The 25,132-nt window shown below is 34.7% G+C and overlaps 1 protein-coding gene across 1 annotated transcript in view; it reads left to right on the plus strand.

Annotated features, from left to right (window-relative positions):
* Positions 1-17,020, plus strand: part of LOC109052926 (cadherin 12, type 2a (N-cadherin 2)) — a 52,941-nt gene extending 35,921 nt beyond the window's left edge. The window contains exons 7-12 of the mRNA XM_042774346.1: positions 3,264-3,517; positions 6,376-6,512; positions 7,133-7,254; positions 8,878-8,992; positions 13,371-13,622; positions 15,813-17,020. Of these exons, the coding sequence (XP_042630280.1) occupies positions 3,264-3,517; positions 6,376-6,512; positions 7,133-7,254; positions 8,878-8,992; positions 13,371-13,622; positions 15,813-16,306 (1,374 nt within the window). The 3' untranslated portion in view covers positions 16,307-17,020. The remainder of the gene's footprint in view (positions 1-3,263; positions 3,518-6,375; positions 6,513-7,132; positions 7,255-8,877; positions 8,993-13,370; positions 13,623-15,812) is intronic.
* Positions 17,021-25,132: the final 8,112 nt, after the last annotated feature.

Raw genomic sequence — 25,132 nt, forward strand, 5'->3', positions numbered from 1 at the left:
TTAAAATACATTAATTTGGTGATTCAGTGTGAAAATATATTACTTACAACTGCAAATTTTAATGTTTGACTAATAATTAATCATATTAATCTCTGCAATTGATTATGCCTTTAATTAATCATTAATTTAAAGTGAAACAGCACAGCTGAAATGGACAAACAAGATTCTAGCCTTAGTTTGCAGCCGTATATATATATATATATATATATATATATATATATAAATTTCAAACTCTTTTTGTGTGATCACCTCACAGTTCATAATTTAAAAATTCATCAACAGTAGATCATGAAAGGTACAGTGAAAATATCTTCCTGTCCTTCATTCCCTCTTTTATTTTCCACTTTTTAATTCCCCAAGCTGAGGCTGCACAGGACAAAGTGAAATAGTCCTTACATTGCAAAATAGGTGTGCCATATCTGGTGACCCAAAATATGTCTGAAAATGGATATGTGGGATCCTCACCGTGGAGCATGGAGGAGGGTCAATGACAATGCCCCCTCTCCCCTCTGTCCTCAATAACAGACTTCTCTCTCCTTTTATTTCTCTTTGACGAGCTGTTCCATCATGCCCCTGCTCTGCTACACAGGGACTTTTCTTAAACACTGAGGCTGAGCATTTGGGGTCTTATGGCTTTATGGGCTCAGTGCTGCTTTGAGCATAAAGAGGATCTACTAAGGTAATGGGTTGAAGGGATAATTGTCTCTATATTAACAAAAGAATTGAAAGGTGGAGTTTGGTCTTGCAATTTAAGGGATTATATTAATCCTTCCTCATTGAACATATTTTGCACGTACCGTAGAATGAACAGTAGTTTTGAAAAATGATGTTCATGCTTATGAGATGAAGAATCCGGCCATATTAGTAGCTTAATAAATGCTGTTTTATTGTACATAAAGAGGGTCCCATCTGCCTTAATGTACTTAACAACTTCAAAATGCCTTTATATTTCTTTGAGGAAACAAGAATTTAAAGTTAGAACAGATTTTGAATGCTTCGAATACAATTTACAGTGTAGATGTGCAATAAAGAATTCATAAATAAATGTCAGTTAGTAGGGGAATTAATTAAAGTTTTGGTATGTGCACTGTATTGAATAACAAAACAACTCTATGGACTAGCATCTGATTATCATTCTCTTTTGAGTGGAGAGGATCCATAATGGAGAAACAGGCCTTTGTGTTAATTCTCAGAGGAACAGCCTCAGAAGACTCTGAAACAACTATAAACGGTGTCAACTAAAGGTGTCCATTGTGACTCTGTTACAGGCGCACAGAAGGACACAAAGAACAGAAACAGAACATGTTTAGACATGTAAAATGAATGCTTTTATAATGTAAACCAGATTGAAACAACTATCATATTGATGGTATTCTCTCAAGGTCAGAATTTGTGAGCTAAATTGTAATGCTACAGGCTTAACATGTCCAAAAGTTGTCCTGTCATGTCTAAGGTTGTCATTTATTCAGCATGGTCAGCACTATGGATAGCTCAGCCTGCAGACAGAGAGGCAGACACGTATCTCAATGCTAGCTTGAAATGACAGACATGATTCTTGTTTGCTGTCACCAGTGATAAGACCTCCTGCAAAACAGCAGTGTGGTGTAGACATAAAGCTGATGCTTTTTAAGTAGTACTAAGGTCTTTGTAAAAAAAAATATTAGTAAGTTGTCTTTGTAATCTGTCTTTTTTTTTGTGTGTGTGTGTGTGTGTGTGTGTGTGTGTTTGTAAAAAAAAATATTAGTAAGTTTGTGTGTGTGTGTGTGTGTGTGTGTGTGTGTGTGTGTGTGTGTCTTTCAACATTGTTGAGGACTTATATTCCCTAAGCTGTTCTGGAAGACTTATGTCTATTGTTTTTGGCTTGCAACAGACTGGGACAAATTGTTATTTTTAATTTGTTATTAACCAACCCCAGTGCAGTAATTTTTTTTTCTTTTCAGATCTACACACTGGATTTTGATGTGAAAATTATTTGTGTGAGGCATGATGAAAATTCATAATTCATTTATTGTTTTTTTTTGTTTGTTTGTTTTTAGATCCTAGAGATTCATGTTCATTAAAATGACTTCTATTGCTAAATGAAAACTTTCATGAGCAAAACAAGTACTTTTTAAGTCTTTGTAACGTAAGCTTTTTATCATAGCCATTTTTAAGGTGTTTATATATATATATATATATATATATATATATATATATATATATATATATATATATATATATATATATATATATATATATATCATAGCCATGTCTACCTTATTTAACCCCCTTTTGTTGTAACCTAATGTGTTGAAGTTGATTAAGCGGTAAATAATATTAGAGACTTAAATAGACTTGAATAAAATCAGTTAATATATATGTTAGCACATGAAACACATTTCTAGGTTTTTAGTTCATTTTTACAAGCCACAATCATGCACAGGCAACTATTAGTGGAAACACTAATCAGCAGGACATGATTTATCATTTGTGTTCTCCAGTCTCTCTTATTATTAGAACAAAGCTAATTGAGATAATTTTGTTTCTCCATACTGTCATGCTTTGTTTGTCATTCCTTTCCTAAGACATTAATTGTAAATTATAAAAAAGTCTCTCTCTCTCTCTCTCTCTCTCTCACACACACACACACACACACACACACACACACACACACACACACACACACACACACACACACACACACACACACACACACATATGTACACATATAATTATTTAAAAATGTTAATAGTTTATAGTGATGTCATAGAAGATGATGCCATATAGCCATTATTAAATAATTGTATAAAATCATTAGTTATTAGCATTTTCAATTTCATCATGGACCAATGTGACTTTTTAATGCTGTTGCTGACCTTGAAATCTGCAGTCTGTTCTGTTGTGCTTTTCAGGTGTGACTGTGCCAAATTCTGCTTTATATGGCTGAATGAGCACAGTGATGCAAGCCACTGGCCAAAGACTTTTCTCCCTGCTTTCTTCTTTTCTTCCTTTATTCTCCCTCCTGTAATTCCAGAGATGAATGAGTGGCAGCCTTTGCTTTCCGTTCCCCTCGCGTCTGATCTCTGCATGAGCCCTCTGTTGTGGATAGCATTTTTACTTAGATCATGGGTTTTATGAAAGTTGATAGTGTTTTGTTATTCTTTGACAGTATACAGCCACAAACAATTTGATATCACTTCCCCTCTCCTGCCACAAATGACAATAAAACAGAGATCAGTTCTTAAGGGTTTATGACTGTTGATGTCTCATTATTCATTTTACAGCGTCTGGACTACGAGACCAGAAAAGCCTACACCTTTAAAGTAGAAGCTTCAAATGCAGTTCTTGATCATCGATTCCTACATTTGGGACCTTTTAAGGACACTGCCACAGTGAAAGTGAATGTTCTGGATGTGGAGGAACCTCCTGTCTTCAGCCGGCTGTCTTATAGCATGGAGACATATGAGGACACACCAGTGGGCATCATCGTCGGAGCCGTCACAGCTGAGGACCTAGACGTGGGCAACAGTCCTGTTAGGTATGTGAGAACCATAAAAACACACACACACACAAAAAAAAAAAAAATGAGGACACAACAGTGGGTTAGGTCAAATTGAAGCACACACACTTTTCCTCGCCTTTAAATGCATGTGTATTTGTACAGCATCTTGTGGGAACTCCTTTCAAAACTACTCTACATGAGCAAGTCCAAGTATACTAGACAACATGAAACAATAACAAACTTGTGGTCCCTTGGGTTCAGTCCATTTGGCAATCTTGTTTTGAGCAGAGTGTGTACTGCTTTGATTCAATCCACGTCTGATGCAGTTTGCAAGCGTGGATCTTATTTAATGTGGCACATTTGCTTTTTTTTTTTTGGTGTTCATTTAAATGCCTGAAAGTGTTAGCTGCAATGTTGATGTTAAAAGCATCTGAGAGCTTGACACAAGTGCATTGTCTTTATGAAAGCATTTGTTTGGATATGAATATTTCAAGGTTATAATATATTTACTTTTTGTTTAGTTTTGAATATATCACACTTTGTTTTACACATAGAATGCTGCATTGTTGTGCCTGTGACCTCACTAAATACATGCTTAAATCATAGAGTGGTGTAAATATAGTTTTGTAAGTAAAAAGCCTTTATTTATTTATTTATTTATTTGTTTATTTATTTGTTTTGTTTTATTAATGCTAATTTTATCTCTTGTACGTCCAATCAAAAATGTAATATAGTATCTGGATCATTCATCAAACTACAAACAGGGTTCAGAAGTAAAAATCCAATTAATTTTCATAATACATGAAACTTTTTAATGATAGCTTAAAAACATTAAAACAGACCAACTGTGAGCTAAAATTTATTAAACTTATTATTTTTAATTTATTACATTCTTACTGTGTAACAGCTAAATGATAGTGATAGCTACATTATGCCCATGATTCTGCAAAAATAAATAAATAAATATAAATAAATAATAATAATAATCCATACCAAAATAACTGTTTAGCTCCAACTACTCAAATAAATTAATCCTCTAGTTGTTTGGTTTGGTTCACAAGTCTTATATATATATATATATATATATATAATAAGTGTTTATCTCAGTCAGTTTAATTAATTTATAATTTTGTTGTTTGTTTTGGTTTAACAAGTATTTTGAAGTTTTTGTTTATTGGTGATTTGAAAGTTGTTTTGATTTAACTAGGTTATGTAGCACTTAAGAATCCAGCTGAGACTCTCACTGAGGTTTTGCTTGAATAGCAGAAAACATCGGGCGAGCAGGCAGAGAGACACCTGAGACAGAAAGGAAGGGGCAGGAATGTAACCCTTATAAAGGTCTGGTGCTACAAGAAAAGAGCAGTCTTCCTCTTTCTTTGCAGATGCACTAGGCTGCTTATATTAAAGAAATGGGGGTCTTTGCAGGTCACAGCAGTGGGCTGAAAAGTAACAGACTAGTTCAAAGAGACCAAGAGTGCTCATACACATACAGACAGGAAGCAGAACGTGTATAAATAATATTCTACAATATCAAGCATCTGGTGACCAATTTTATGTATTTAATCAAATTTATATGATTAGACTTATATTAAACATATTATTTAGTATATATAATCATTTATATAGTACAAAAATAGTATATTTATTTCAGGGCTCTACTGTAGAAGGTTAGTCAAGACTAAATTCAGAAAGTTTTGTAAAGGAAATGATTCCAATTAAACCTACATTAGCTGTGTGTAAGTCAATGAAAATTCAACAGAAACTTTGGTTCCAGAAATATGTTTCGTTTTTTTTATTATTATTATTATTATTATTATTATTATTATTATTATTATTATTATTATTATTATTATTATTTATAGGAACTTTTAAAAAGTCTTCATTAAAGAGTTGTAAGCCATGAATAAAACCAAATAATAGTAATTTAATACAAATCACAGCTAATAATAATCACAACATTACAAACTTGGATTTGAAGCAAGAACTTGTTTGAAAATCAGATGAAATTAAAAAGGCTTTTATTTTAGGGAAGGTGAAATAATGCAAGATGATGGCTTCAGCATAAGCATATACCATCTAACATCCTCATAGATGAGAGGTTTTCTTTTCAGGAACCCAAACACTGCACTCTGTATCCTTATACACTGGCCAGTAAAGTAGACTTATACGCAATCAAATGGGGGAATGAAAGACATAAGAAATAGTTTGTTTGTTTGTTTGTTTGTTTGTTTGTTTTTCAGTCAGTAATTCAGTCAGAAGTAGAACAAGACCAAATGGAGCTGAACTAGATTCAAGACTCAAACACTGAATCCTTTGGGCTAGATCGGTCATGAATTAGACTCAAAACTGACTCACTCACTGGTGGCCATCTACTGGTGTAGCAAGAAAGGTGAATGAGCCATTTGTTCTGAAAATATATACACACAATTTAAATCATTAGGAAGAATTAAAGACCCTACTATTAGCTTTCACCTTTCAGATTGCCACTTACTGAATGTCCCACAAAATATACTTAAAGAGATAGTCCACACAAACATTATTTACTAAACCTAATGTCTTTTCAAACCTGAATGAGTTTCTTTCATCTGTGAAAAACAAAAGATATTTTGAGAAATGTCTCAGTGGACACCAAAACTGTTTGGCTGTTAAAATCCTCTTTTGTATAAGTAAATAATTTGATGTTTTTCAAATATGTTCATTAAACTCTGAAAAATGTAGGTATTTCTGTAACTGGCATTGCAATGAATTGTTAATCATAACCAAACATTTTATGTATGAGTTCTAATTTTAATATTCATCAGAGACCTAATGAAATTCCATGAATTGTGAATGATATGTTCAATGTGGTTGATCCATTTATTTGTTGTTGTTGTCTTTGATGAATTGGTTTGTAGATATTCAGTTGAGTGGAGAAAGGACTCTGAAAACCACTTTGACATTGACCCTGTTGAAGGAACTCTGTCTGTCATTGAAGCCCTGGACAGAGAGAGACATACAGAACACAACGTCACTGTTGTAGCAACAAAAGTTAGTAAGTATGGTGGATTGTGTTTTACCCAGATGCACAGATACAATATGACCAGCCTAGATATCCAAGCAAGTTTACATCTATAATATAACTGTAGACTAAAATGGGGATAAACGTTTATACCAGCCGCTTGAACATATTTCTAAAGACTGCATCCCCATCTAGTGGACAAGAATGAAAATGTAGCAGTACTTCACTGATACTGGAAAAAAAAAAAAAAAATAATACATAAATAACTAAAAAAATAAAAAACATCAATAACATCCAGTTAAAATAAGAGATTTGTCAAGAGACCAGATAAATAAGTAAATTATTTTGCATTAAGCGGATTTCCTAATGAAAAGCCACAACTACAAAGTGTTCTTTAGATATACAAGTGTTCCAGTTAAATTCCTTTTGTTTTTGTAGCTACAACGGACGCATTATAAGGATTTGTTTTAACATGAAAGCAACTTTAAAATCATCAGATCCTCAAGAGTGTTACTGGGCATCCGTATAACACGTCAAAGACTTTCCAAGTTGTTAATTTGTGCTATTTCTTTCCTTTTTCAAATATGAAATGTGTCTGACGTTGCAGCTTTCACTGATCTGATTCACGGACAATATTTTGTTTGATCTTTCAGACAACCCCCTGCTGTCCAGCAAAGTTACCGTCACAATCAAGGTGCTGGATGTCAATGAGTTTCCTCCAGAACTTGCCTTTGTATACGAGACGTTTGTTTGTGAAAATGCAAAAGTAGGACAGGTAATTGTGTGTGTGTGTGTGTGTGTGTGTGTGTGTGTGTGTGTGTGTGTGTGTGTGCGCATACGTGTGAATAACTACCTGCGCTTCAATTTGAGTTTCTGGGCCTGTTGTTGGGTGCTGCAGTGAATTAATGTGAGAGAACTGTGCCTTGAACTTCGCCTTTCATGCTAAAAGAGAGATACACCCAGTACAACGCTGCTTATCAGTGTCTCCTTATTCAGTCGTTCACACCAGAGAGTGTAGTTCCCTTGCTTATATGTAGAAATGTGCTAAATAAATGACACAACAGAGCCTTTTCAGAATTCACTAAAGGCACATCAGCACAAACCCTTGAAGACGAATATATGCAGTTTTCATGGGGGAGCAATAATTAATCAAGTTACATGCAGTTACACAGTAAGAAAAATTCCTGACAAAGTATTGAAGCAAGTGGTTTATATGTATTTAAATACGCTTAATTTTGCTAAGTATACAAATAAATCAATCAATGCTAGCAAAAAACGTAATTGCTTTGGCATTTAACAAACTGTATCGTTTAAAACGTATGAATTTTGATTTGTAGGTTTAAGTTTTTAGTTTTAATTCATTTTTAATTTGCGCATCTATTCTGAATATGCATAGTATTTAAATATTACTCATTTAAATTTAATGGAAATATCTCAATACAACTAAAATCTGTAAATCTTAAAGCTGGATTATTAAAATTTATTAATAATACTTTAAAATAGTATTTACTAAATGTCTGACAGGAATAAATATTCATTAAAAAATATTCATATGAATGTAAAAAAGTCATTTAAATCTTACACATATATATATATATATATATATATATATATATATATATATATATATATATATATATATATATATATAAATAGTAAATATTATTATTATTATTATTATTATTTTTTTTTTTTTTTTTTTGGACGCTGTCATTTTTACTTTGTCATGAATGATATCTTATTGGTATCCAATGCCTTACAATAATAAATATTAATGATTAATATTAAAACAAACAAATGTGTAAAAAATGCATGGGTATGTTTTCAAGTTTAAAACTTTTCCCCAATTAAATATGCAGAGACAGCTGCCTTTGAAAAGTAAATGCTAGCCAGCAAAACACAACAACATTGGCTCAGCTGTTTTTTCCAACCAATGAAAGATTGGTTGATGATTGGTTAAAGTGTTAAACCTGTTTGAAACCAATCATTACATTTGCAGTTCTTTGGTGGTTCTAGAGCCTAGAAAGTATCATTTATTTGTACACATTTATAGTAAGAAATTATAATTATAACATAATATGAAAATATGCTAAGGGGATGGAGTACTAGATATTTTTCTCTGCCATGTTAAATCCTGTCATTCTCTCAGAATGCTTGACTTTGTGATCAGAGGTCTATGGAGTTGACAGCGCACCAGTTGTAAGTTCCACCCCATGTGGTTGAGTCATAAAGGCAGAAAGCAACCTCAAATGATCCCTTTGAGGTTTGATGAGTCAAGCATGTCAGCCCTGTCAATCAGTCTATTGCTGTCTTTTCAACACTCTAAGTGCTTTTACGAAATATGCAATCTCTTTCCGTGGTGTTTTATTCAGTTGACTGTTCTGTATCTGTTCTCTAGGTGATTCAGATCATCAGCGCTACAGACAGAGACATACCTGCTGTAGAGCACCGATTCTACTTCAAATCCCCTTCACAGACCAGGAACAGAAACTTCACAATCAGGGACTATGGAAGTAAGTTGGAAAGCTGTATACAGTGTATATATACTGTATATATATATATATATATATATATATATATATATATACATACATTATTACACACAATACCGTGCAAAAGTTTGTGGTAATTTTTTAAAGAAATTATTACTTTTATTCAACCAAAGACGCATTCAATTTATCAAAAGTGACAGTAAAGACATTTATAATATTATAAAAGATTAATATTTTACATGCATGCTGTTCTTTTGAAATTTCTGTTCATCAAAGAATCTCAAAAACAGTGTGTCATGGCTTCCACAAAAATGTTAAGCAGCACAACTGTTTTCAGAATTGATAAGAAATTTGATTTATTTGACTGAGTAAAAATTTTTTTTTTACACTGAGCCGATTTAAAAATGAAATGCTGCTACAACTACAAAGTTTTCTATAGATTTAAATGTATTCATCATATACTCACTCACAGTTGTTCCAAATCTGTGTTACTTTTTTTTCCTGCTGAACTCAAAAGAAGATAATTTGAAGAAGGTTTCAAATCTTTTAGTTAATGTAATGAAAGAAACTCGGTTCTAAAACAACTCTGGTCCCCACTGACTTTTTGATATTTGATTTAATTTAATTTAATTTATTTTATTTTATTTTATTTTATTTTATTTTATTTTATTTTATTTTATTATTCATTTATTCATTTATTCATTTATTCATTCATACATACATTCATTCTCAAAATAACATATTTTCATTCTCATTTTTGGGTGATTTATCCTGTTTTCATCTGAATGTCTATAGACTATTCAAGTCTATAGATCTATATAGGCTTATATTCAGAAACATGTTTACAGTATATTCACTTAAATATAAAATCACCTGTAATGTTCTTTTAAAGGTGCAATATATGTATTCATCAGCTGTTAATAAGCTGTCCAAACTAGTGCTGTGATGTGAATAGTGGTCACATCCCAGAGCAGCACATCATTGCATGATCCATTTGTACAGATGCCTACAGCCTTGCTGCCTGCTTCCAAGCTCCGTCCCCAGTGTTCTCAGCACATGAATATCATCAACTGTGATTCACAGAGACAGGGTCACTCAGGGCTACACAGCCAAACAGGCACAAGGTGTGCTTTAATGGCTCCTACCTTGTCAAGAGAAATCCCCCAGTTGCCCAGGCGTAACAAACCCTTCATGACAGGGTCAGTCGACCTTCCAGGCGAGGACAAGCGCATCTCAGCGCGTTGACTTAGTGCTATAAGCACCAAGCAAAACCCTCACCATCAGACCATCGGGCACCTGCCCTGCTGTATTTTTAAGCTTGATTTAAAAATATTTTCAATTTCCTCTAGGTCATAAGAAACACTTGGCTTGACACTTGAATCAAAAAGGATGGGCTAAACTGACTTAAATGCTTAAAATTTAAATTTGTATTTATATATGCGTGTGTCTGTGTGTGTGTGTGTGTGTGTGTGTGTGTGTGTGTGTGTGTAACTGAATAATGGTAGAAATAAACATGCACTCAGTAATTGTTTCATCATTTTAAAATACCAGTAGCCTTATAAAAGATCATTTATTTTACATGGAGCAAATTTTTTTTTCAAGAAATTATTACTTTTATTCAGCCAAGGATGCATCAAATTGAAGAGAAGTGCCAGTAAAAAAAACACTAGAACAGTTGTACTGTAAATATCCCGTCACATTGCTTCGGCTGTGGGGATGAAGACGACAACTCCCATGATTCCACACTCAAGGGGCGGTCACACTGCACTTTTCATTCCATTGACTTCCATTCATATGCATGCGAATGCGTCAGACCGGAAACGCAAGCTCATGTGAAAAATTTCGCATTTCGCTGCATTCCAAAGTTCAAGTTTGGTGAACTCTGACCTGCGAATTCGCATCACGTGAAGACGTGGGACCAGTAGAAGATCGATACGTCACTGCGTGACCTCTCTGTACAGAAATTCAAAAATTAAGGAAGCGCTAATTTTGGCCGTAGTGCAGCATCCTATTTTATATAATACATCTTTAAAAGATTATAAAAAAAAAAAAAAGCTGCATGGTTCGCAGTATCAATGGAAACAGGAACAGATGGTACATTTGAATGAGGACACATTTTTTAATTTTTTATTGCTTAGTGTGTATGTATTTATATAGAGAGAGAGACAGACAGAGAGTAAAACGTAATAAAACACTTTCGACGCCATCGCAAAAGGCACAGTACAAGCACATTAATCCATGTTGTGATTACTGAGGGGAGACCATTAACCTGCTCCCGCCCATATTTGCAGCGGTGTCCGAAAAAAATTTCGCACGTTCGAAGTCTAGTGTGACCGCCCCTTTAGTCACAGCGTCATCAAACTATGCCTTTGTTTCTTTGTTTGTTTTTAATACACACCCTCTAGTGGCAAAAAAAAAAAAAAATTACATATTGCACCTTTAAGTAGCTAATCAGCATATTAGAATGAATTCTACAGTATCATGTGACTGAAGACTGGAGTAATGACTGCTGAAAATTCAGCTTTGCCATTACAGGAAAAAAAATAAACATTCAAGTATTAAACAGTTATTTAAATTGTTATTAATACCTCACAATATTAATGTTTTGCAGTATTTCTGGTCAAATAAATGCAGCCTTGGATACTCTAAAAGAACTTTAAAAAACAAATCTTACTGACCCCACTGTCAATCAGATTACTTCATTGCATGGAGAGGGCATTCATTGCTGAGAGCTCTTTTATCCAATTTTTTTTTTTTTTTTGCAATGATTCTCTGATTTGTGGATAATTCCATTCAGCATAATGGTTAGTATAGTTTGTTATCTGGAACTTGGCAGTCACACACACACACACACACAGAGAGAGAGAGAGAGAGAGAGATGCCTCATTAGCAGCTGTTTTTATGGGCTGCTATATGTAAGCCTTCGTTCATATTGGAACGGTCAAAGACTCAAGAGCAAATTGACTGTGCATCTGCAGCTTGGAAAAGTCATTGATTGTGAGTGATAACACATTGACTGTTCCAAGATGGCGGACGCATTGAAGTACATTCCAGTATATTCCAGTATATTCCAAAAAAGGTAAAACAACGATGTGGAATGATTTTGAAGTTGGAGGAGAAAATGAGATGGAGTTTTTCGCCCTATCCTACCTTTCTGAACCAGAGTACTCAAAAGAAGTAACCGTGCGTGAGCTTTCCAACGTGATTAGTCATGCGTGAATTTGCGGACTCGCGTGGAAGAGCTAGTGCAAGATGTGCATTTGTGGTTAAAACATATATACATTTTAATTTTTTTTAGAAATTGACTGATCGTTTTGCTAGATAAGACCCTTATTTCTCGGCTGGGATCGTGTAGAGCCCTTTGAAATCACAATCTTGGGCACCTGGATCGGACCGAAAGGGCACGACTCCTAAAGGTTAGGGACAGGTTTGGTGGTGTGGGTAGGATTAAGGGTGGGTTAAGGTGTCAGGGATGGGTCAACAGTGTAATTATAAATGTAATTACAGAAATTAATTACAGATGTAATTACATGCAGGTATTTTTAAAATATAAGTACAATGTAAAAACATGTATGTACACAATAAGTGCACTGTACCAAATGATTAATTTAAATGTAAGTACATAGTTGTTATTAAGGCCACTTAATATAAAGTGGGTCCGTTATTCCTACTAGAATAGTGCCCAAAACATGATATAAAAATTAATATTGTGTTTATATTTATTTTTTATTATTTCTGTGATGGTTTCATATTGTTTTGTTTTGTTTTGTTTTTTTTCAGCAGGGTAACGATACCCATACTGTGCTGCACACTATTGACAATATTAAGCTGAAGCTTGACTTTGCAAAATTAAAATCACAAATCAAATCGCAATTAGATATTTTCCCCAAATCGCACACCCCTACTGGGAATGTTTGAGCCTAAAACTTTATCTACGAGGCCACACTACCACCTAAACAGTATATTAACACCGCAAATGATAGTTGCAAAAAATATACCTATTGAGATTAAAACACTCCTCAACAGCCTGAAGTGTTTTGCATCCTAGTTTTGTTTGGACTCCAGCTATATCAGTGGCTCTTCTCAGAAAGGTACATCATGCTTTTCCCACGAGTACCTCATTTTAGCTTGTTATCCCCTTAACCAGAACCACTTTTTCTGTACTTATTTCCACTTCAAAGGGATCCATTTTTCTTCTTAATTCTGGAATCAGGCCAGTCTCTGTACTGCATAAGTGGCTCGTGAATTCATAATATTCTGTCATGGAGGAATGTTGGAATGGCAGGTTATGATCCCTGAGAGCATGACTGTGATTATCACTGATTATCTCCAGATCATTTATGACCTACTCTAAATCTGAATTATAGACAGATTGATGGTCTCATGGGTTTGATTTCAGACAACACAGCTGGAGTGGTGACCAGGAGAGGGGGGTTTCGGAGACTGGAGCAGAGCATGTACCTGGTGCCGGTCGTTGTAGAGGACGGCGGGTACCCACTCCAAAGCAGCACAGGGATGGTGTCAGTGCGGGTGTGCACCTGCAACACAGATGGCTCCCTGCTTTCCTGCAATGCAGAAGCCGTCATCTTTCCCATGGGACTCAGCACTGGAGCTCTAATGGCCATAATGCTGTGCATTGTCATTCTGCTGGGTAAGTTAGACATGCTTGTGTCCATGAGAGCATTGGTAAGACAAAGAAATATGCATTTGATTAATTTAATGTGATAAATAGAGAAGATACATGGAAAAAAAGGGGTTATTTGTTTAATCAGGTTTGTGTTTGTCATTTTTATTTATCATTTGATTTGGCCCAAGGCTCTGATAGCATGACATGAACAGTATTATGCAAACCAAAACAAAAGTAAATAACATAAGTATAGGGGGAAGTCGTGGCCTAGTGGTTAGAGAGTTTTACTCCTAACCCTAAGGTTGTGTGTTCGAGTCTCAACCCGGCAGCATGACTGAGGTGCCCTTGAGCAAGGCACCGAACCCTGAAATGCCCCAAGTGCTGTGCAGGTAAAACCTCACTCTTCTGATCTCAAATGACGCACTAGCGACTGACGCTAGTGGCTGCAGTCATTTAGCCTCCTTGTTAGTGTGTCTGCCTCCCATGCCGGAGACCCGGGTTCGAGGCCCACTCGGAACAATAACGAGGTGTGGCAGCGAGGACCCGGGAGAGAGGGGTTACATATACTGTACATTACTGTTAAAATTATATTACTGTTTTCAGCAGCCATTACTCAAGTCTTCAATGTCACATGATCATTCAGAAATCATTCTAATATGTTGATTTGAGAAAAAAAAAAAAAAACTGACTCCAAACTTGAAGATTAGTGTAGATTTTATTGGTTACTGTTGTCCCAGACTTTCAATATAAAAAATTTAAAATCATAAAAATATGAATTACATGTTTAAAACTAGGATGATGTAAATAAAAAAGTGAAATAATAATAAACCATTTTCATAATCATTGCGTGCAAATTGATTTATTTTACCTGGAGAAGAATCATGGCACCTATACAAATATTTATATTGTACTTTAATTAAGTTATAATTTTGTATATAATTTTAATTGTATATATTTAGGATACATTGAATGCTAGATATGAAATTAGCATTAGCAAAATAAAAAAGTCTTTCTGAGCCCTTTTGGGGAAATAATGAAATTTTCATCACTTAAGAAAATTACCTTTTTTTTCTTTTTTCTTTTATGCATGTAAATGTACTCCTGGACATTGTTAGTAGACAAATTAAATAAAGTAGAAAGGGTATGAAAAGTATGAGTATATAAAAGCCATAGTGCCCATAGTTACAGAAACACCCATATAATATAAAGTATACATAAATTATAGAATGTGGAATTATCTTTATAATAAGAACAATTAAAGAAAAAAAAAAAAAAAAAAAAAAAAAAAAAATATATATATATATATATATATATATATATATATATATATATATAGATATATATATATATATATATATATATATATATATATATATTCCGTATGCCAAAAAAATAAATAAATAAAAATAAATAAATAAATAAAATTAAAAAATAATGATAATAATAAATTTTTGTAAAAGTAGTAAAAATAGTAAAAGTAATGGGGCAAGAGTACTGAGGAACTCCTGAGGTACAATTGCAATAAAAGCTCTCTATTGCAAGTACTAGGTGAGTGAATTCTGTAGCAGACAGTGACATTGCAGTGAACTGATGTGCTTTGACATGATATTTTCATTTGGCAGCATTGCAGAAAAGACAGATTCCTTTATATGGCAACCACTTGGGGGAGCTGATGCAGAAATAATGATTCAAATGTAATAATATTATATGCTAAAAGACTAGAAAATAACAAAATTAAAAAACCTTCCCGTAATAACACATGCAGGTTGATTTAGCCAAATTTTCCCCTCTGCTTCTTCAGAAAGCTTGAAATTTTAGGTCTAATCTTTAATTCTCGCAGCAGTGCGGTGCCTCCCTGTCTCTTTCTCTCTCGCGTCTTTCTTTGAGTGGAGTGGGGCGAGTGAGCGCTGTCTGCCTCTGAGGAGGGAGATGAAAGCCAAGAAATACTACCTCCCCTCCTCTCACACAACTGAGGCAGTACGATGGTGACAGACAGCATGTCAAAACTGCATTATGGCTACCCTCGGGCTGCCGTTCTCTTTAGTCCCATTTTGAAAACCCACGTCAGAACAAAAAAGAAATCAGCTAATGGCTCCAGAGCATGTGACCACCCCTTTTTCTTACTAGTTTGTTGTCACTTAAAGGTCCTGTACTGTATGTATGTCAACTTGTATTACACCACGAAACAAGTTATGCACCTCTTGTGTTTTGCAGTGATGGCGGTGCTCTATATGGGCCTGAGAAAACATAAGAAGAAGGACACTCTGATGTCGTCTAAAGAGGACATCCGGGACAATGTGATCCACTACGACGATGAGGGAGGTGGGGAAGAGGACACCCAAGCCTTTGACATAGGTACGTTACGAAACCCCAAAGGCATCAAAGAGACGGCACAGCTGCAAAAAATAAGATCAGAGGATGAGCCCAATCGGGCTAGTGTGTGTATGTCCAACGAGGACAGCGAGGACATCCGAGCCTACATCCATCACTGTCTTCTGGAGAACTCATCACCTCCATATGACTCTCTGGTCACGTATGCATATGAGGGAGAGGGATCGGTGGCTGAGTCTCTTAGTTCCATTGAGTCCTGGGTGCTTGAACCCAAGGAGGATTACAGAAATCTCTGTGACTGGGGTCCTCGTTTCAAAACACTGGCTGGAATATTTAAAGAGCATGAGTGTAAGGACATGGAAAAGACGGAAAATTAAGCACACGCTGAGGTGCTAAATGACAGACTGGACTAAGAGCATTTTCAGGGTCTCTGTGAAAAACACGAAGTTATTTCAGGCATGGCCCTTAAAGGAATAGTTCCATCTAAAATGAAAATTGTCATGTTGTTCCAAACCTGTATGACTTTCTTCTGTGTAAAGGTCCGGTGTAATTAGTGAAATTTTACTGAAATTTCACATAAAAAAAAAAAAGGTACATTGTCTGTTTGTCGTTAGTGTAGCAATGTATGAAGGATAGTTCACATAGAAGTCACTTTCAAACCAAACAGCTTTTTGCTGGTTAACGTGAAAAGCTTCATTGTGAAATCTGTGTGGTGAAATCTTTTGCCCTTACGTGATCTCATGGATTCCTAGAATTAGGAATAGATTTTGCCTGTGAACAATGATAAATATGACTGCACCTTAACACACTAGAAGAACATTTAAAAAATGTCTGAGTGTTTTTTTTTTTTTCTTTTTTTCTCCATACAGTCTATACAATGAAAGTCAGTGGGGGTGAAATACTGTTTTGGACCCCATTGACTTTGATTAAATGAACAAAAACAGTTGAAACATCATTGAAAAAAAAGGGGTAAATGTGACCGCACCTTAACACAAAAGTGAGTGTTTTTGTCTGTACAATGAAAGTGATTTACTTTGATTATATGAACACAACAGTTAAACCAAACAAACAAACAAACAGTTTCTGTTGTTGTTTTTTGTTTTTAAGGAAGTAGGTATTAAATGTTTGGAGTTTTTTATGTTTTATAGTTTTTGAATGTTTTTTGAATTTTCATTTTGGAGTGAACTGTTTCTTTAAATTAAGTTGTCATCTGTGGCTAGGGAAAGACACCGATAAGGCTGGCTATGTGCCTTTCCTATACCTCATGCATATTTTACAGACTTCTGTTCACTATTTTGAAAGAAACGAACTGTAATTTTTCAGACTGCATTTTAACATCTGTTTTATATACTTCTACAAGTCAAAGAACCAAAAAAAAACCTCTTTGATATAAAAAGTGCCTCATAAACTGCTTTATTTGTCTTTCAACTGTTGACATTGTTATTTGCAATGATCCAAGCAAGAGAAGTCTATAACCTCTGTGCAAATGGACCGAGATGAGGAAAAAATAAGATAAACATCACATTCAAAAAAGTGTTGCCCTGCTAGCAGTCCTTCCAAACATGTTTACCAGCACTTAGCAGGAATTCTGCCAGGCCAGTGACCGGAATGTCACAGTCGGTACTTTTCACTGATGCCCCATGAACACATCTGTTTGGATTGCCTTCACTGACTGCCCCAGACTGTGCTGCTTGCTTCCATGGTGATCGAGCCCCTGCAATCCTACTTACTGTCCTCTGGGTCTCTGCCACTAGTTTGATAGCCACAGGCTCTTTGCGCCTGTTGTCTTCCTGTCTTACAATGTTCATTTTGACCCATGTTGTTTTCTATCAATCTCCCTGAGAGTGGAGCTAATGAGACCTCTTTGTCAGTTATCAAAAGAGAATATGAAAGAAGCTCTTATCCATTATTGATTATATTGTATAAACATATTGTATAAATTATAACAAACTCAAATGGAGACTTTAGACAATAAAGTTATGTTTGAGATAAATGCTCTTTGCTTTTTCCCTCCCTAGGTTCACATTTTATTGTGAGTTAGGCCTATTACACACTGCAAGCCTAAAAAAATAAAAAATACAAACTTTGCTATGTGTACTGCATTAGACTAACCAGGACTTGTCACAGCACTTACATATCGTTGCTCTTTTATTGGTTTAATTGCTTCTATTGTACCCATTTGTAAGTCGCTTTGGATAAAAGCGTCTGCTACATGATTAAATGTAAGCATATTTTATGCAATTTATGGATTTATATGAGTTTTATTTGATTTTTGTATTAATACAATAAACATTGGTTGCACTTTATTTCGATAGTCCGCTTTAGACATTCTACTAACTGTAAGTAATTTTGCAACTACATGTCAACTAACTCTCATTAGAGCATTCGTAGACGGTTAGGTTATGGGTTAGTTGTAGAGTTAGTAGTACTTGCAAAGTTACTTATAGCCAGTAGAACATGTGTTGAGCAACCATCAAAATGAAGTGTTTTTTTTTTTTTTTTTAAGAAATCTCTTGTGCTCACCAAGGCTGCATTTATTTGAAAATATAGTAAAAAATGCATCAGTAATGTGAAATAATATTACAATTTAAAGTAGCTGGTTTCTATTTGAATATAATTTAAAATTTAATTATGAATTTTCACCAGTCATTCCTCCACTGTCACATGATACTTCAGAAATCATTTTAATATGCCAATTTGATGCTTTAAATATTTCTTACTATTATCAATGTTAAAATATCAAACAAGCTGCTTAATAGAAGTTGATTAATAGAAAGAGCAAAATAATTGCATTTATTTGGAATATAATTTTATAATTTTGTAACATTATAAACCTGTCAGTTTTGGTCAATATTATGTGTCCTTGCTGATTTCAAATATAAATTTATTTCATAAAAAAAAACCTTACCGACCCCAAACTTTTGAATGGTAGTGTATATTAATTCAAATAGCATTCATTAAAATGTGTATTTCTATATTATAAACAGTGGCGGCTCGTGGGTTTTAAAATAGAGGAGGCACACTAATTGTATTAGTCTGGGGATCCATGCCGATTATTATTATTATTATTTGCTTAACCACATTAAAATGGCTTTTTGGTTGCTTTTTGTCAAAACGACATACACAGAGCAAGATAATATAATTTCACTTACCTGGCCTATCACTTAAAGCAAACATATATCCCTTCTTAAAAGTCTGTGTTAAAAGAACTGACTGTTGTTCTATTTAATTAAGCCGACTGCTGTAGCCTATATCCAGCTTAGGTGTGTTCTCCCTTTTTTTAAAATTTGTATGGTTTGAATGGCAGCTTGGTAAATCTGTTGGCGATCAAATATTCAATATCGCTACTCATCATAAGTACTTGGTACATTATCAGCACAGCGCGAGATATTCAAACTAATAGCACGCAATTTACGTCTCTATGATGATTGGTTGATATAACAGAAGGGAGACTAGCTTCCCCTATGAGGTCTCTTTTCTCAACACTGCTCAGCGCTGAAAGTGAACACTCGATGCTGATTGGCTAATTTTCTTTTACCAGCGGAGTCACAAGAGCTCAACTCTCCCCCGCTCTCCCCCTCCCCTCCTCTATCACTTGTAATTACTTGTAATATGGGTTGTAATTACGTCAGCAGAGTCGGCACATTCGCAATAGAAAAGCGGCGCTTTCCAATTTCAGTAACATGTTATGGTATTACAGCTGTGAAATTACAAACAAAAAATACACATTCTGAGGCATGAACTGAAATGAATTGTGAATTTTATTAACATTAAATCATTCTCCTCCCATTTTCAACTAAAAATTTTGGGGAAGCTGTGCCTCCCCTGCCTCCCCCGACGGGCCACCACTGATTATAAATAATAATTCAGCTGATACAATAATTAGTGTGAGTGAACTATCGAAAACATTCTGGTTACTTAACCTCAGTTCCCTGAGATAAGGGAATAAGCATTGCATTAATAGAAGAAATACATTGCCTCATTTATAACCTGCATGAAGAGTTAAAACAAGGAAATGACTTTTTTCTTCGGGCTACATCTGAATTTTTCTTCTTGTCATCCATAATCAAGTGGTAGATCACAGAAGATGCATCTTTCATAAAAACAGTTCCACTTTTCAATTCCTTCCCTTTTCATCATCATAGACTATTTTTGTGCTCTCTCACAATCCAAAGAGGGCATCTTACTCTTCAAAGTTTTGAGAAAGATGACTTACATCCTGTTAATGCAAATAGAAATGTCAAGTAGATTCTAAATGTCAAGTTCTAAGTCTTATTGTAATGAGCCAGATAACGCTGAACTTCAATCGTGCTGTACAGTCACGCCCTTAATACAATAAAATAAGGATGATTTTAACTTTTGACAGGTCTTGCTCCAGGAAGGTCATGAGTAATTGTCTCTTATCAACACTGCTGAATTGTCTTTCTGCTAAGGTATTGATTACTGCACTTTTCGATATTATGGAAATTATAAGTTGTCTTTACTGGAAAACAAACACTGTTTAAAATTTTATTATTTTACTTTATTTTACTTTTTGTACAGTAAACACAATCTTGCGGAAACTTTATTGCCCTATGAGTGTCCCGCTGCTGAATTTCCAACCAGACACTTGACAGAGTTCTTACCTTGCATGCCAAATGATTTATCCTTCATAAAACTCATAGATGCAGTCCCCTTAGACTTCAAAGGGTTGCACTTTTTTTCTTTTCTTTTATTTCTTTCTTCTTTTTTTTTATACTACATACAGTTGAGGACCATTGTAGAGACTACAATTTCATCTCACACCAAAACCACATCAAACATGTAAACTCTAGCTGAGTCAGGCGCTACTTCAAAAAAGAATGCAAAATCAAGCGCAACAGCATGTCTGTTCTAGGATGAAATGCTTTCTGCAGGAGAAGCGCAGGATGTGTGCAGTCTGAAAAGGTATTTGCTGATTGCTGACCTAGACCAGAATACTGGAAAAGACATTCCACGCCTTTCTAATTAGAGGAATTGTTTTACACAGGTTAGCTCGCAATGTCAACCCATGAATCACTTTCAAAATTAATACTTATCAATGTTCAAAATGCATCTGTTTTAGTGGGGTTAACTGTGTAAAAAAAGGGGTGGGGGGAGAAAGAGGTTTTCAAAATTATGAGTTATAAACTTGCAGTTCTGGGGGAAAACTCAGAATTGTGAGAGAGAAATAAATCAGTTAGATTTTTAATTTGTATTTATTTATTTATTTATGATGGGGAAAATGTAAAATATAAATACATTTAAAAAATGGAATGTAATTGTTGTGAATTTGACCCTTTTTTCCGCTTTTTTTTTTTCTTTTTTTTCTCAGAGGGGAAACTTTTCCCCATTCTCCCACAATTTCCATACATTTCCATATACTGTGCACTAAATTACCCATATTCCCCTGGTTAAGGTTCTATAAATAGACCTTACTTTTTTCATTTGTGAATTTTTTATTGATTTGTGGTGTGGATGTTTGAATGCACACCCAACCATGCCCTTTGAGTCCTTCCCTTAGGATGCGTTAAGTACGTTTATTTGCCAGTTTGATTTTCTCTTTTGTATTGTTTGTAGTGACTTAAAACCATCCTGTTTATCCTGTGCATCCTGTTCATCATGTCCAACATAGTAGTCCTGCTCCATGTGAATTTGTGAACTTCATGTCATGTGAATTGCTTAAGAATTATGCTTCTTCAATCCAATGGAATAAAAGAGAGCAAAGGACTGGTGTTTTTCCAGTGTTTTAATCAGACAGGCACCCAAGTTTCTACAATTTAACCAACTTTGGATATTTAACATCTCATATTCAACAGTATTCTCAGAGTTTATATCTCACAATTTGTACATTTTTGATTCAGAATTGCAAGAAGAGTATCTATATATCTATTCCATGTTCCTTGTTATTACAAACTGATGAAATCAAAACATGCTCAGAGATGTAACGACGATCTTATGAACTGATTCTTTTCAGTGAACCTGATAAATCACTTCACAAATCGTACTGATTCATTTACCCATTGGATTGATCCAAGTGTAGTCACAGTCTCAGACATCACACCCACGGACCGTTGGCTAACCGTCTGATGCATATGGTACACAAAAGTGGAAACACTTCAGGAGTTTCTAAATCGTCATAGGATTGGTTGATTTTTATTGGATTTCTGTGATATGTGTTTTTAGTGTTGTTTTATATTAAGTATTGAAACAAAGATGCTATGATGCCAAACCCCCTCACGAAAGAAGAAAGCAGTCGTGATTACAACTGTGACGACGAGCGCTCTAGGTTAGTTCCCTGTATTGGTCACATCTGACTAAAATGATCAAATAACTAGAAGTGATATGATCTCCAGAGCTCGAGTGTACAGAGAATTTGAATGATGTCTTGAAAAGTAAGTTAAGAATTCTGAACTTTAATATGTTCAAGAACTTCTCAAGTGAATTTACTTGGTTGCACAAACACATTTGTATTATCAGTAACTTCAAATAATATTGAAAGTTGAAATCATTAGATAGTGTATGACAATTTTATTAAAATAAAAAATGTGTTTATTCATAAACAATGCATATTTAATGTCTGCATTCACTAATGGTCCTTACTGACTAGTGCTAAATTTGACTCTGTTAAATTACTCCTTTTTGTCTTCCATGAGAGAAAGACCATCATTCTGGTTTGGCTCATTATGAGGGTGTAAAAATAATGACTAAAAAATCTTTATTTTTGTATGAACTATTCCTTTAAGCAACATATAGATCATGGTAAATAAAAATGAGAGACATTTGTCTTGCATCACGTGGGTGTTTCGAAGGCTATATTTTCCTTCCCTGCTCCATAACAAGGCCCAAATTCCCTTTTCCGCACTACAAATGCATTGTTTTCTGCAAGCCCTATGAATTCTAAGGAAACGATTCAGTCTCTGCTGAATCACACTCTCATTCATTGCTCTAAATATGTCACTAAAAAGTTTCTTCCCCAACCATCCGGGACTCAGAGGTAAGCCTCTCTTCTTGTCGCACTCTCTCTTCTCTCAGAGAATAAGGCGGTTTGGAAGTGTTCTCAATATACTGACACATCTTGAGTCTGCATGAGGAGAGGACTCTTTTAAATATGGTGATAAATGACTTTTTTACTGTTTAAGGAGAGGCTATCAAACACAGCACTGCTCTGAATATACAACAACAGTTTGGCATGCATATCCAAAGTCTGGGTAACTTTGATGCAATAAATGATTGGAGATGACACCATCTTTTGTGTGAATGTACGTGATGCAGATTATAACACATCAAATTTTGACAACTGTGTGTTTGGAAGGGTGTTGATTGAGCACAATTCACATCATTGCCACCTGCATCCAAATATCCATATGAGGATATCTGTTAATAGCACCTCATGTGAAATCATCAAAATCATCATCATGTTCATAAAGGGTTCATATGATGCAATTTCAATGTTTCCTTTCTCTTTGGAGTGTTATAAGCTCTTGGTGCATAAAGCAGGTCTGTAAACTTGCAAAGACTAAAATCTTAAATCCAAAGAGATATTCTTTATAAAAGTTAAGGGTCAACCACACCCTCCTAAAACGGCTCATTCTAACACACCCCCACATCTCTACGTCACTATGTGGGAAGATTTGCATAACGCTTCCCAAATGTTTATGCAAAGAAAGAAGGCGTAACTTTTATTCTTGCTGTTGCCGCCGCCATGTTTTGGAGCTACTGTGTGTTTTGTTGTAAAAGCAAAACTACTTTGTTTGGCCTTCCAAAGGAGGATGCAACTAGAAATCAGTGGTTAAGCTGTATTTACAACACTGTTCCAGAACAGTTGGGGGAGGCATTCAGCCAATCACAACGCAATGGCTAGCTGTCCGGTCAGCATACACCTCGCTTTTCAGAACGATGAGCTTTGTATAAATCGATGCATTTCAGAAAGGCTACATAGTGGAGCAACAATAATGTATATTATGTGAAAAATAATGTAGTTTCTGAACCTTAAACCACATAAACACATTGCATTACACCAAATACCCAAAATAATGTTCTTTTTAGCAACGTCATATGACTCATTTAACAAGTGAGCAAAATTTACTTTGAAATTCACCAGTTTAATTGGCAAGACTGATGATGTCACATTGAGCTGCCACCTCAGATCATCAGACAAAATCTTTATTGAAGTAATTTCCTACCTGAGAAAGTTTTAGTTCTATTTAGGACTACATTGATTTAAATAACCCTTTCATGCTGAAATTCCTGCCTTTTTTTTCTGCCTTTAACTGCCAGAGCCACCCCATTATTGATTTTCTGGAGCTCAACCATCCAACTACACAGACTGTCAACACACTAAACAGGTACATTGTGTTTCTTAAATGTTTCTTAAATTATCTGTGAATTTTAACTTTCAGATTATAACTGGTTTCCTACACCAATCATGTATTTTCTCTTTGTATTATTTTATATTGTTTGTTTGTTTGTTTACTCACAAATTAAGTGTGGCCTATGCCATAATTTATTTGAAATGCATTTATTTCATACTAAGTATATTTAAAATCCATTAACCTATTTATTGACACCACTTAAGACTTACTGATATATCTACTATATATATTTAGCTTTATTTCGAGTATTTCTTTACTGAAAGAAAACTCTTTATAATGCTCTGTATAATATCAGTCTTTAAATGCAAGATATTTTAAGTGTACCAGAAGAATACTTGCAATAGTTCCACTTTAGCACAATAAAAAAATATTATATTTTGGGTTTCATGTGAAACCCCAATGGAGACTACATGATATAAGACCAAGACAACAACAACAACAAAAAAAAACTGTTGACGGACAAACAAGATTGATTGAAACTCAAACCAGCTCAGGTTTCTCATTAATGGGAGAAGAGGAGAAGATATGATGTTAAGTCCATTTTTACTTTAAAAGTGAATAATTACAATAGTACAGCCTTTTTAATAATAATGTTTTCCCATTCCCATTATAATGTGAAAAACATTTTTGGTTGTGTTAATGAACTGGTAAGAGCAACACGAATGGGCCTTTGGGGGTACATAAGACAAAAAGGTTGAAAAACATGGCTTTATTACAGTCAGGCCATAACATTCCCTCACAGCTATATTACTGTATTAAATCACTGTAACCATACTGCAACATAAATTGCCTCAGTAGCAGCAAACAATGCATGTCTGCTTCATTGTTTCA

This window comes from Cyprinus carpio, chromosome A2 (genome assembly GCF_018340385.1).
Source record: "Cyprinus carpio isolate SPL01 chromosome A2, ASM1834038v1, whole genome shotgun sequence".
In the NCBI taxonomy this organism is placed as follows: domain Eukaryota; kingdom Metazoa; phylum Chordata; class Actinopteri; order Cypriniformes; family Cyprinidae; genus Cyprinus; species Cyprinus carpio.